At 39.7% G+C, this 13,602-nt stretch overlaps 1 protein-coding gene across 1 annotated transcript; it reads left to right on the forward strand.

The window, feature by feature from the left end:
- Positions 1 to 309: 309 nt before the first annotated feature.
- Positions 310 to 12,680, forward strand: LOC146382777 (transcription factor 12-like). Its single transcript, XM_084933682.1, has 13 exons — positions 310 to 493; positions 2,732 to 2,831; positions 4,550 to 4,692; positions 4,785 to 4,908; positions 5,005 to 5,075; positions 5,393 to 5,489; positions 5,587 to 5,660; positions 7,306 to 7,482; positions 8,239 to 8,356; positions 8,464 to 8,617; positions 10,224 to 10,453; positions 11,313 to 11,484; positions 11,611 to 12,680. The coding sequence occupies exons 1-12, from the start codon at positions 425 to 427 to the stop codon at positions 11,453 to 11,455; spliced, it is 1,500 nt and encodes a 499-aa protein (XP_084789808.1). The 5' UTR covers positions 310 to 424; the 3' UTR covers positions 11,456 to 11,484; positions 11,611 to 12,680.
- Positions 12,681 to 13,602: the final 922 nt, after the last annotated feature.

Below are 13,602 nucleotides of genomic sequence, written 5' to 3' on the forward strand. Positions count from 1 at the left end.
GTTTAGGTGGGATTTCCCTGATTGTTATTTTTTACTTAAAAAAAATTCTGTTCACGTCCAGTCTCCATGACAATCAAAACTGTGGACAGTAAAATTAAAACAAGAGCAGAAAAAGAAAACTATCTCATAGCCATGTTTATTTCACAACCATTTTATTTTAACACTAAAAAAACAAAACAACAGGTTGCTCATAATATAGATGTCCACTCGGTAACAGCATCAACTCCCGGCCACCCCTCGCTGCTGCCTGAAATGGTCCTGCCCTCATTTGCATAAGTTGTCTGCGGGTTGCTGCATGACCAGCAGGGGTAGGTTAGGGGAATGAGTGCATGTGGACTGTACACACATGAGTGGAGACACGAGCAGAGGAGCTGTGCGTGGACTGTATCGTGAGCCTGGACTCTTGCACTGAACCAGCAGAGTTATGTACTGCGCTCACCCCGTCTCTGGCGCAGGGAACAACTCACTGATGCACTGCTACAACATGAAACCAGTGAGTACATATTTATATATGTATATATATTACAGTTATATTTCTGTCATTTCCCCTCCCAAGGTTACGTGGGTGTGTTTGCTGATGATGCATTTGCACTGTCCTCTCAGATGTTTGTTTGCTGTATCTGTGCCCTCATTGATTGAATAACCTTTTCTTTTTAATAGATGTGTTTTCTGACTTGCATCAGCAGGAAAACCATTTGCATACACAACTTGTAAAAGTTAAAAGTGTTCTCTTTCCTTCTTTTTGTGAGAAACTTAAGAGTTGGTGAGAATTTTCGTTGCTTTATTGAGATCATTAGATGCACCACGGGTTAATCTGTACATGCTTCTCTATGAAAGGCAACAAAAAGATAGAGCTTTACATTTTAAGGGTGTCTGTGCTTTAATAAGCTGTGTGCGTGATCAGAGCTTATTCTTTAACTTCTGCAGTTGCAGGTTAGAAGAGGACAAAGAGTTTCTGTGTTACTCTTACACTTGGTTTGATTTGTCATAATCAAAAGGAGAGTTATTGACAAATTACACACATCTTCACGCACACAATGCTAGTAGCATTTATTTACGTATAACTGTAATATCTCAGTGATCTTTCTCTTAAGGTTAACAAGAGAGAAAAATAAAACAACAAGCATCAACTCGTGCTTCCTGTTTGCTGCCAGAGTATCATGTAGTCAAGCCTAGCAGCAGAAAACATCTTGACATGAAGCAGATTGCTGCTATTTCTATTTGATTTAACCCCGCTATGTTAGAGCAGTCCCTCCACCACTGCAGCCATTATCAAAGGCAGCTTTGATCTCTGTGAGACTAACCATATCCAGACATCGTGGATCAGAGAGGCAGAAAATTGGTTGCATGTGGCTGGAGTTGGCCATGGTGGAGCAGAGCGTGGGCCCTGAATAGCAAGTTGAGCTTTTACTCATGCAGCATCGTAATGCTGTGTACTTTTACAATGGCAAGAGGTACTCTTGTTGTTTGCCTTTTTTTGTTTTCATTTCCCCAACTTTATCCTTATTTATAGACTAAAAAAACAAACAAGAAATTCAGCCGGTAGATTGTAAAGAATATTTATCCAACATGATTTAAAACAAATGTCAACCTCTTGAGTATTTTAATGTCCTCCTTTTTTTCTTGTGGGGCTTAGCTACTTAAAAAAAGTCCTTTATCATTTGTGATGTCATGATTGATGGTTAATAAATCAATGCTATGCTAAAAGAGGGTGCTATGGTGACGGCTCTTCTCCAGTGGGGGCCAGAGAGGGCGTGCTGGGGCGGGGGTGTGACCATTATTAACGGGTCGCCTGCTATGCTGATGGTAAGGAGGACAATTGGCTTTATCCTCTGCCATATGCTGCCCATGGCGGCTCAGACGGGCCCAGTGTCGACAGGGGCTCCTCTGTTTGGCCTAGCCCACAATCACCATGGGACTCATGCCAGCCAGGGTCATGGCTCGTGTGTGTGTGTGTGTGTGTGTGTGTGCGTGTGTGCATGAGCCTGTGAGTGTGCACGCACAAGCATACTCAAGAGAGTCTTTAATAGCCTGCTTTACAGAACTTGTCGTCCGGGTAACTGACACCCCATTGATGCTGCGCAGGGAGGTTTATTTTCATTTCCTGGGGCACATCAAAGCAATGGAGAGAGGTGCAGGTGCAGCCCAGAGCTCTTGGTGTGTTTGAGTAAGTGAGCATGTGTTGGCCTGATTTATTTTTTTTTATTTTTATTTTTTATTTTTGTGCATATGTGCAGTTTGCAGCATCAACACTTGTCAAGAAAGAATTAAAAATATAAAAAAGCTGAAGGTAGCTTTAGTTTAGTCTAAATCTACTAGCCGTTAACAATACTTTGTTTCCAACAGGAGAGGATCATTAGGATCAGACTCTTTTATCTGTTCGGTTTCTCTTTGAGAACAATTCACAAGAAGACCTGGATTTCAATTTTATTCGGGAGGGTGTCCTATCCCAGTCTTCTGAAGCCAGCCGAACCTGATCGTGATTAGGGCTGGGATTTCTCATGGTGAATGGTTCCTAAATCCGGATGAGGAGGTGCATGGATCTGCAGCTTATGGATTAACGCAATAGCTCTAAGTGTGCATCAGCTCTCTGCTTTGTTTTCATAATACTGTTGCCTCATCTCGCACTCACAGTATTCACGAGTTAGTGTCAGTCAGATTGGTTTGGGCGATACTGAGACAAAGAAATTTATGCTCAGAGTTCATTTTATTCTCTTACTTTTCTTTTCAGGCTTATGGGCAGTCTCCTGGTGCAGACATCGCCACCCAGAACTCATCTTCACATCTGTCGCCCAAGGCCCCCAGCAATGTGTTTGCAAGCATGTTCTTTGGTGAGCTCGAACCCTCTTTACAATTCTGCTGCAATGCAGTCCGTTTTGATAACAAAATATAGGAAATAAATGCAGACTTAAAAACTTTATTATTTTATTACATATGCTATCTACTTTCCTATACTTTAGTTGCAAGTTTATAGGTCTATATTTCATATTAAAATATACACGCTCTCTTCACCAGCTGTCTTCTCATAAAAATCTATTTTTACTAAAGTTCTCACTGGTTTTGGAAATATTGTTTTAGCAAATGCTTAAATTGGTGTTCAATATGAACTGGCATTCAGTATAACACTAATGGTGTACCCATTAATATTCACCACAAACAGTCAGTGGGACAAGGAGTAAAGTTGATAGCTGGAATCAAGTTACCGTAACATATTTTCACAACTTACCCAAAGGTCCTATGATTTCACTCCTTTTTCTGTCTCTGTATTAAAGCAAAGTTAAACCAAAAGATCAAAAAAACGTGTCCTCCATTTCTGATTCTCACTGGAAAGAAGCCAGTCTGTGTGAGAAACACAGTTTTAAAGTGTAGCATGAAGAAAATTTTTCTCCAGAGTTGAAATGCTTTAACTCACATGAACACAGACTTGCCTCGATTCACGTCCCCGGTTGTAAATATTGCAACAGTTACTGTCACTCCTTAAAGTTTTGGTTGTTTTGGTGTGAAGAGGTCAGAACAGTCTACAGCCGTGCTAGCTGTGCTATTAAGTTCATTAAACATAATGTTTGCCATGTTCATCATCTCAGGGTTAACTCAAACATTAACTCATTAGCCTGCAATACAGCTGAGCCTTATTGGTTTGGACGTTTGGACTCATCATAATTCATTGCGAGGTAGATAGATGGTATATGTGCACCACAGACAGTATAAAAAACAGATATAGATACAGTGACATCACCCACGGGTTTCTGGAGTCGTGTTTTGAAATGTTGAGATGAGCCACCTTGGTTGCAAAAAAACATTTTTTTAATGTGAGGACGTGATCATGGCTTGTTGATCTTAACTTGTTAGCCATTAAGTGTGTGGTTTCATGCCACAGTTAACGCTGATTTAAAGAATGCTTAATTTTTTTTATTCAATATGACCCAAAAATGAGCGACTAAATCCATAAACTCAGCAGGAGAGCGAAGAAATGAAGACAGGAGGTCATTTTTCTCATAGAATTCTAGAAGACCAAAATATTTCGGCACCCACAACTATCGCCATCTGGTGGCCTTCAGATAAAATACAGGTTTAAGGCGCTTCAGCTGTGTCTTCATTTTTCCTGGAAGCTACGTCCGATTTTCAAACTGTCTATGGAAGCTCAGAACAATTTTTTTTAAACTCTGTTATTCTGGTGTTTATTGTAGTTGTCAGATATTTTACTTACCCAAAAATCCAGCGGAGAGCGTACGTTGTATTACATTTTATTGGCAATCCACCCAGTAACTATGATCTCTCAGTCTTGGGGGTAAAAGAATCAAAGAAATGCCTAAAAAGCACCATGAAGATTAAATAAAGTCTGTGTACTTCACTTTATTTAAAGATCCGTTTGTATTCTCAGCTAAGCAAATTCAGCTGAACATCATTGTGTCACACATTAATGAGCATTGCTTTAACTGAATCTGGACTTCACTGATTTCATAGAGTGCCACTGTAGAGCTTCACGACCTGTCTGGCTGTTTGAGATGCTGCTCCAGTACAGGCTATAACATATTATTACTCATTTTAGAGGGGATGGGCAATTCGCCGGACATCTGGAATGCTGTAAATGGGCTGAACCAGCAGGGCTATGAAGGTGCACTGGGAGCAGCCACAACCCACCAAACACAGCCGGGGAGTTACAGCAGCCTGCAACTGGCACACAGTCACCTGGTGAGATTTACCACTGGGACTTTGGGCGTTGATAGCAACAAACTTTTTGACCCCTGATGTTTTTTTAACTGCGTGTTTTCCCCACTCTTCAGGACTTCTCTCCACATTCAGTGTTGGCTGTGGACATGAACAGGGCTCTCCCGCCCATGTCCACTTTTCATCGTAGCAATGCAGTCTCGCGCACTCAGTCAGTCAACACCTCAGAGAGCTCTGCAGGTCAGAAAATGGAAATGGATACATGCTTTCCCTAATTTAACTGCTCTTTATCACGTGCTTATCTTGTATAATAAATATTTTCTTTTTTAAATTCAGTCTCAGGGAGCCAAGGAAATGTGTCAGGACCATCACAGACAGGCGACACCTTGGGCAAAGCTTTGGCCTCTGTAAGTACCACCACCTCAATCCTATTAGATCTAAGTCCTGAGAGCCCCAGTGGTATAATGCAAAACTCCCCCACTGCCAGTGACAGGACACTGCACATTAAAAAGAGCTACTCTCATGCTGCACGACATTTTATTGGTTGCTCACAAGTAAAATGACCAGAATTCACGAGTTAAGTTGAGATTACGAGCCTATGAGGTTGCGGCTGCAGCCGTAAAAGCCCATCCAGAAATGACAAGTTGTGCTTTTAAAATGATCCACGCCCTGGTCACACTCCTCCTGCTCCCTCTCTCCCCTTTTTGTCGCTGTCTGCTGTTAGATTTACTCCCCTGATCACACGAGCAGCAGTTTCCCCTCCAGCTCATCCACACCGGTGAGGTCTCCGTCTCCGCTGCCCAATTCAGCAGAACCTGCAGGTAAACTGGAGCATAGCACACGTCAGCGAAATATAATTTACATCATCTATATTCTGTTTCCCTGATGTTTTAAATCCGGTTGTTTTCTTCTTCTCAGGTAGCAACATGTGGCCACGGAGTTCAGTTCAGGCACCAGTCTCACCACATTATGAGTCTTCGCTAATATCGTTGGTAAGAAAGTAATCTGATATCACTGAAACTTTGATTATTTATTGAGTTACGTCTAGACATCACAGAGGTGGCCTTATGAAATATCTGGTATATTATAAGAAAGATTAAAGTGGGTGTGTACATGTGCCAACTTCAGCTTATTTCATGCCGATATAACAATTCTGATAATGTTGAAACTATTTGGTGCCATTAAAGGTTTGACTTTTGGTGATGTTTCTTCAAGAAGCAACTTAAGCCAAAGATTAATAACACAAATTAGCAGGTAATAAACCCCTAATCAAAATTAAAGCACAAGCTTCTTGTACCTCACAGCGGGCCTTATTATTTCCAAGAAAAGGGCATTGAAACGCCCCAAAAGACACCAACAACACAAACAGAGGTCCAGTTCAGTTTCTCCAGTTAGCAGAGGAGAGGCCTAGCAGGTATCCGTTGGCTCCAGCTGTGCAGGGACACCTGTTGATCCAGGAGAGCACACCCATAATTCTAGTATCGGGCAGATAAGTTATTTAAAAAATTAAAATAAAATCACCCAACTTTGAGTTGTTCTTCAAAAAGACAGAAATTGTCTTTTTAACATTTATAATGTTGTAAACAACACGGGAGTCTCTGGATTTACCCTGAGGTTTTGGCTTGGTTATAACTTGTGATAACATTTTATAATACAGCCCACAGCTCAGGTGTAATTCCCTTGTAATTAATTAAATCAAATGTAATTTCAGTGTATTTAATTTGAAATTACAATGTAATTATATTTACCTACAAATACTTTAAGGTGGATAACAAGTCAGGTTTTAAAGGAAATAGCGCAATAATTACACTTCAAGTAATTTTAAATAGTGTGTAATTTCCTGGTAATTTTGCAGAAAAACAAACAATATTTTGCCATCTTACATAATAAATATGCAGTATGTTTTTGGGCACGGGGCGTATGAGGGAGTTAATTAATCTTGCCTTTTTACATCTTTATTCAGCATTCATTATGTTGATGTGTATGATGGCTGTTCTGTTATTTAATTGTTCTTTTTTTAATCCAAATGTGATCAAGGACTGTTTTCTGTCTGTAACTTAGAAGAAAAAAATTAATACCATCAAAATTTGCAGGATTATGTAAACTTTTGATGACACAATTGTAACAATGAACTGTTCTAAATCCCTACTTTATATACCTACTATTAAATAGGAGGATGAAAAGAACATCCATCATGCACATCAGCATAATGAATTTTAAATAAAGATGCAACAAAAAATACAACAAAGATATGAAATGCTAGCTTAATCCGCTCCATAATATGGCCCACGCTCTAAAAAGTACAGGGTACTTACAATGTAAGATGGGGCAGTGTTGCTTGTTTTCCTACAAAATTACAGTGATATTATGCACTACTTAAAATTACTTTGCAGTATACTTTAATTAATTACGTTGTTTCCTATAAAAAAACTTGACTTGTTAGCCCTTTATTCTTGTGTATCTAACTTAATTTTTTGTAGTGCATTATAATTATATTGTAATTTCAAATAAAATACATTGAAATGCCATTTAATCACTGAAGGAACTACTACTACTGTCTTGCTGTTTTGGGCAAGAGGGTTTGAAATTTAGAGTCCTCTTTGTAAATTTTGAGAATTGTCCCCCTGGTGTTTTCAGTCTCAGGTGGAGGATCGTCTGGACAGACTGGATGACGTAATCCACGTCCTGAGGAACCATGCCGTTGGCCCCACCGCTGGTCTGCCCAGTGACATCCACGGGTTGCTGAACCAGCCCAACCACGGCCACCCGGGCTCTGCCAGCACCCTGCCGCTCAACTGTCACAGTCCAGCAATGGTTAACAACCCTTACTTTGAAGTATTTAAAGAAGGACAGGGCAGTGTGCATGGAAATTCCCTGTTGTGTGTGTGTGTGTATCTGCGCTGGCATTCAATTCCAGGAATTTTTCCACCCACTACGTCTGCATGTTTTCCTAATGTAAAGGTTGCTGTCCTTGAAACTGGAAACTGAGAACAATAGGAGCGCTATGATGTGCCGTCCTTGTGTGTCCAGTATGTGCAGACTTCTAAATCCACTGTAGGGTGATTGGGGAGGGAGAGGGGGAGGCAGCACGGTGCACTCCCATTCCACCATGTTTCCCTTTGAGCAGACCAGGGGATTTTAGCTCAGCTGGAGTGGAAGTGTATGCAAGGGAAAGGGGTTTTTAGTGTAATCCGCTGCAAGAGGGGGGTATTAAATTCTCTCACTTTTATTTTATTTTTTCCAAACGATGTGTCAGTGAATCATTCCTGAAGAGAATTAGGGGTATGTTTAGGGAGTATATAGTAGTTTAAAGGGAAGGATTAAGATTGTCTGAGATTAAATTAATTCTGTAGAGTGAGAGATCCGCACAGGGTCGCTTTGGAAATGAGAGGGCAGATGTTGTTTTGTGGCCGATTTGTCTCTAGCTTGGATACTATATGCCACTGAGTGTCTTAGAAAGATTTATGGAGCCCTGCAGTCACATTTAGAGGATCCCAATCTACAGAATACTTAATCATTGACTTATGAACACATGAATAATGGTCTTATGTCATTCTCTGTGTCATAAAGGTTGAAGCTGTCAGTATGAACAACAACCACTCCGCCTTCCAGGGCCGTGCGCAAAATGGTCATCCGTACCCAGCTAGACAGAGGGCCACCCTACAGCCTGTGCAAGGTGGAGGTAGAGGTGAGCTACCCTTCTCCCTCGCATCTCTTCTCCACCAGACTCGTATATTTCACTTTTTCTCTTTGTGACAAAAAAATGTTGTTTATGTTTTGTGTGATCGCCCACAGGTGGACTTGGGGTTCAGAGTAATCTAGAGCTTAAGATGGAAAGTGGGGAAATGGAAGAGATAATGCACATCAGCCATGGTCACAGTTCAGACAGCCAGAGATCAGATGAGGAGAGCGAACACAAAACACATGGAGAAAACAGTGCAAGAAACAGGTGAACACTCATGCCTTATCGTGTGTGTGTGTGTGTGTGTGTGTGTGTGTGTGTGTGTGTGTGTGTGTGTATTTAAAAAAAAAAACAAAAAAAAAAACAGCAAAACAAAGAAAGGAAAAAAACTGTGTTCATTTGTTCAAAAAAATAAAATTTTGTGTGTAAAGCCGGTGAAAAAATCCTGCCCAATTATGAAGACAAAGCACTTTTAAAAAAAATTGGTTGGAATAGTTAATAGTAATTTAAATTACATTTTAAAAAATATGTTTTAATTTAATTTTGTAATTTAAAAAAAAGTAAATTTTTTTTTTTGTTTTGTTATTTTTTTAAAATAAACTACTTTTTAAAAATCTATTACAATAAAAGCCAAAAGCAAGAAGAAGAAGAGCTTTCCTGCCGTTTTGTTTCACTCATTTAAAACACTGCCAGGCCCCCTGCAGTCAAGAACAGCTGTGTCTGGACCAGCCTATTTAACTTAGCCTCATATTTCTTCTTCGTGTTGCATTAAGTCGCAGTGAATTAAAGAAGGAAGAACAGCTGTCGGGACGTACACATCACAGTTAAGAGTTAATCAAGAAAATCCCCAAACCACAAAGCAGTCTTTGTAAACTGTCTTACAACTGTCCCCTCTAGCCTCTGAGTGAACTAAGGTCTGTGTTCAGCTTTGCTGCGCTTGCATTATTTATGACGCATGAATATAGATCTTGGGAAACCTTATAAAAAAGAATAAAAAGTATTTGTTATGTGACTGTGGTGATTTTAACTTGTACACCCAACAGTCAAAACCAAAAAGAACTCAATTTAAAATACATAAACCTGAGAGACAAGCGATCACATTTGTTTTGGTCAAAAATGTTTCAAATTAATGATAATTTTTAGCAGTTTTATATTCTGTCAATCCTCTTATCAATTAAAGGACTAACTGTCATTAAGTGTGGCCGGCGACGACGAAGGATGCTTTTGGTATTACGTGAGTCACAGAAAAATTTATAAGGCCCGCGTCAGAGAAAAATGATAGCGTATGTCTTGAAAATGTCACAGACTGGAGCTCCTGTCCTGGTGTCTCTACGTCCAGAGGTCTTTTCAGGCCAGACCTCTTCAGCTGTGATGTCTTGAGTGCATGTTTTTTATTTAGATCTGTAATCTAGTTGAGGGATATCAATGCTGACATATATGGACATCCTCCAGCATTATTCTTTTTTTGTTTGTTTGTTTTCTAAAATATTGAAACCAGATGAAAACAAAAAGCAAAGCAAAATTGTTTAAATGTGATTCTAAGAATGGACATATGGGTTCTTTTAAACACACATGTTTATGGGTTATTCATAAATCTGCGGCTGATTACATTATCTGCTGCCATTGTTCTATGGAAACCCTTTTTTCACTGAACGTTTTAGAGGATTTGAGATGATCCCTGGAGACTGGATCACGTAATCGTGGCACAGCAGCCAGCAGAGGGCAGAAAGACCCGGAATATATTCTGAAAGCAGTCTCGCTCACTTCGCTTTTCTCTGCTTCTTCTGGAGTGTCGGTTTGAATTAGATGAATCTTCATTTTTAAAAGATTCAGCCAAACCTTTACCTGCGGGCTTCCTCTGTTTATGTCGTAGCATCCATGAGGATGAGGACCTGAGTCCGGAGCAGAAGGCTGAGCGCGAGCGTGAGAGGAGAATGGCCAACAACGCCCGCGAACGCCTGCGTGTGCGCGACATCAACGAGGCCTTCAAGGAGCTCGGTCACATGTGTCAACTACACCTGAAGAGTGAGAAGCCGCAGACCAAGCTGCTGGTCCTCCACCAGGCTGTGGCGGTGATCCTCAGCTTGGAACAACAAGTCAGAGGTCAGTGCGTGTTTGCTGCAGAGAGGCCAGTCTCAGATGATGATGGCACACCCACGATGAAAACTAGGCTTCAGTCAGTTATCCACAGAAAACTCCTTTAGTCTATTTAGACATTTGTTTTTACATATACATTTTTTGCCTTTAGTGCTTCTGGTTAAAATTGAATGAATTTATATATATTTTTGGCCACATGAGGGCAGCACAGTAAGCCGCAAACACAGCATTATCTGACAGTAAAGATCTGTGAATGACAATCTGCAATCAAACAGCCTATTTACACAGTGAGCAGATGGGAAGCAACACTAGCATGTATCTTGAGGTGTGCTTGTGTCCTCTTGTCAAAGAGGAAAATATGTGGCTGTTTAAATACTAAATGCCATCTCAGTTCGCTTAGTCGGCCTGCTGTGCAAGAAATATCGAGCTTTTATTATTTTTTTCCCCTTTTTAGCTGCTTTTTATCACTAAATTATTACTGAATAGGTGACAGCATGAAATAAGCAAAAAATAAAAAAGCTGGGAGATGCTACAAGGCTAAGGGAAGCTCCAGAAAAAATTATTTATTTTTATTTTATTAAACCTTTATTTAATCATTAATCATCCAGCAATAAACTATAAACAGTTCTTATTCTCTGGAGAGGATGCTTTCTGTGCTGCATGTTGTAATTTGACCTGTTGCTAATAAGAGAAGCTTAATAGTTAACATGAAAACGTCTGTAAGGATGACTTATAAAGTTTCTAGCTTCTATTATTTTTAAAGCAGATTGCCAACATCTGTACCACTGTTGCATAAATACAATAACGAGTATGTACTCCCAGTGTTTCCTATTTTAGCTAACGTGTTATTTGTTGGACTCCACAGAGAGGAATCTGAACCCGAAGGCAGCGTGTCTGCGGAGGAGAGAAGAAGAGAAGGCGTCTGCTGTCATGACGGACCCACAGTCCATGCATCTTGCTTTTCATCCCAGTCTGACAGACCCGGTGAACCCCATGGGCCACCTCTGAGCACCTGACCACATCGAGTCTACCATCAAGTATTTACCATCACCTTATATCAGCAATAAACTTTATGAACTAAAGTCTAAAACAATTGGATGTTTCTATTTGAGGGAATAATGTAAAGGACTTCCTCAAATTAATTTCCTGTCTTTGATGTCCAGATGCTGAGGGAAGAGCATCCCAGCTGTTTTGGATGTTTCTCATTTCTTCGGACTTTCAGACTGGGACAGTGAGGTCTTCTTCTCTGATTAGAAAGCGTGATGCAGTTGAACAATCATCTCCTAACTTCCCAAACTGACTCTTAACTTTGTGCCTGAACGTTACTTGTAACAGACAAATGCATTGTACGCTGCAGATGTTTTGTACATATTTTGTATATTTATTGATTATCCTTCTGTTGGAATATATCTGAATGGATGGAAACCAGTAGTAGCAAGGTGTCATCTGCAGTTTTTAATTTTGGCTTAGCCAGGTATGTTTCTGACTGACACTTTTACAGTGTGTCAATATTTACTGCAAACATTTGTATTTTCCACCGAGCTCAGATCCACATTCCCACATTTGTGTGTTCAGACAGCAGATTTTACTTGTCCTGAAGTGTGTGTGTGTGTGTCTGTGTGTGCGTGCGCATATTGCTGCAGGGGTTCGACCATTCTGTGAATGAACAGATCTCCAAGAATGTTCTTTAACACGTGGACAACATCTGGCATTTGTAAAGTTGTTTGAATGTTATTTGTGTTCTTGCACTCTTAAAAGATTACACTTACTGAAACACTGGTGGACAGGAGCCCTCTTCTTCTCAGTGTAATCACTGCTCTTCACACGTAGTCAAACAAGCTCTTTGCATGTTTGAGTTTTTAATAGAACCTTTCATTTGTTTTCTAAGTTATATAAGTTATCTTTTATACAAATGTTGTGAATTTGATGATGTGTATTTGCTTTTGTCTCCGATTTTACACGAGGCGACACTTTTTTTTTTTTTTTTTTTTTTTTTTTTTGTGCAGTTTACTAGATGTAGCTACAGTTCAACCTCTGAGCAATACAATGTTACAGGATGATTGATGTCTTGCTTCTCACTCTGCTGAAAAGATAATACAAATTAAAAAAAAATATTAATCCTGAATGATCTGAAATACTCTTATCATAACATGTACAGTATGTGTACAGTTTGAACTAGCCTACAGGCATGTGTCAAAATTATATTGTAGCAATAAATGTCTTTTTCAATGAATTTTACTCCCAGTTCTGTCTTTTTCACTCATCTTTAGTCCTTGTAGTTACCATTTTCAGATTTATTTTATTTTTTTTATTTAACACTGACCTAAGAGTCATTCGAGCATTTAAAAAGCATTTATTCAAGTGATAAACTAGTGTTCTGTCTACATGGCATAGCAAGAAACCGACTGTATTTTAGTCACTTTGTTACTGTCACATATCACATATTTTGTTCCCTGTCCTTTCTCGAATTTATGAAAACTACCAAGCAAAATTTGACAGGGATGAAGCTTTTTGCACCAAAGAACTATTTGCTGGTGTATCTTGGCATGGTGTGCTGTGTGTCTTTAAGTAATGCGAAGAAACTGGACAAGTGAAGAAGAATCTGAAAGTCATGCCAGAAATGGTCTCAGTGGAAGGGTGGCTATTAAAAGTAGGAAACAAGGACGGGAAGTCTGCAGCACGCCAAATTACACCAGAACTGGATTTAAAATCAGGCCTCATAGTGTGGTGAATCCAAATTTAAATAATCTTCGGTATGTATGTAGGAGGTCAAGAAACAAGTACAACAGTGAGTGTCTGCGGCCATCTGTGAAACACGGTGGTGGCTCTGTCATGGTTTTGGCTTTCAGCTAGGGGTGCAGGGCATCTTTGAATGTCCTTCATGGAAAACTTTTCCTGAAGTCTACTGAAAGAAATAACAAGAAAACTTGTCTAAGAGTTCAGACTGTGTTGAAGAATAAAGGCGGTCATAACAAAACGTGTTGAATTGCACAAACTCAGTTTTTGCTTTGCTTTTTGGTTTTTTGAATAAACTGCTGCACCTACTCCCAATTTTCCAAGTAAATTATAAAGTCACTCAAGACTTTTGCACAGTACTGCATATGCCACTAATTTGCAAATGTTTCCACAAATATAAATTAATACAGTTTTAGTTT

The sequence above is a fragment of the Perissodus microlepis genome, chromosome 7 (assembly GCF_051167445.1).
Source record: "Perissodus microlepis isolate ML-2025 ecotype Zambia chromosome 7, ASM5116744v1, whole genome shotgun sequence".
Lineage (NCBI taxonomy): Eukaryota > Metazoa > Chordata > Actinopteri > Cichliformes > Cichlidae > Perissodus > Perissodus microlepis.

What these genes read in the sequence shown, in the direction of transcription:
- LOC146382777 (XM_084933682.1), top strand. Translation starts at nt 425, where the DNA reads ATGTACTGCGCTCACCCCGTCTCTGGCGCAGGGAACAACTCACTGATG. An exon ending in CAATTCAGCAGAACCTGCAG is followed by an intron (nt 5,490 to 5,586) that starts GTAAACTGGAGC and finishes TCTTCTTCTCAG; the next exon opens with GTAGCAACATGTGGCCACGG. An exon ending in AGTCTTCGCTAATATCGTTG is followed by an intron (nt 5,661 to 7,305) that starts GTAAGAAAGTAA and finishes TGGTGTTTTCAG; the next exon opens with TCTCAGGTGGAGGATCGTCT.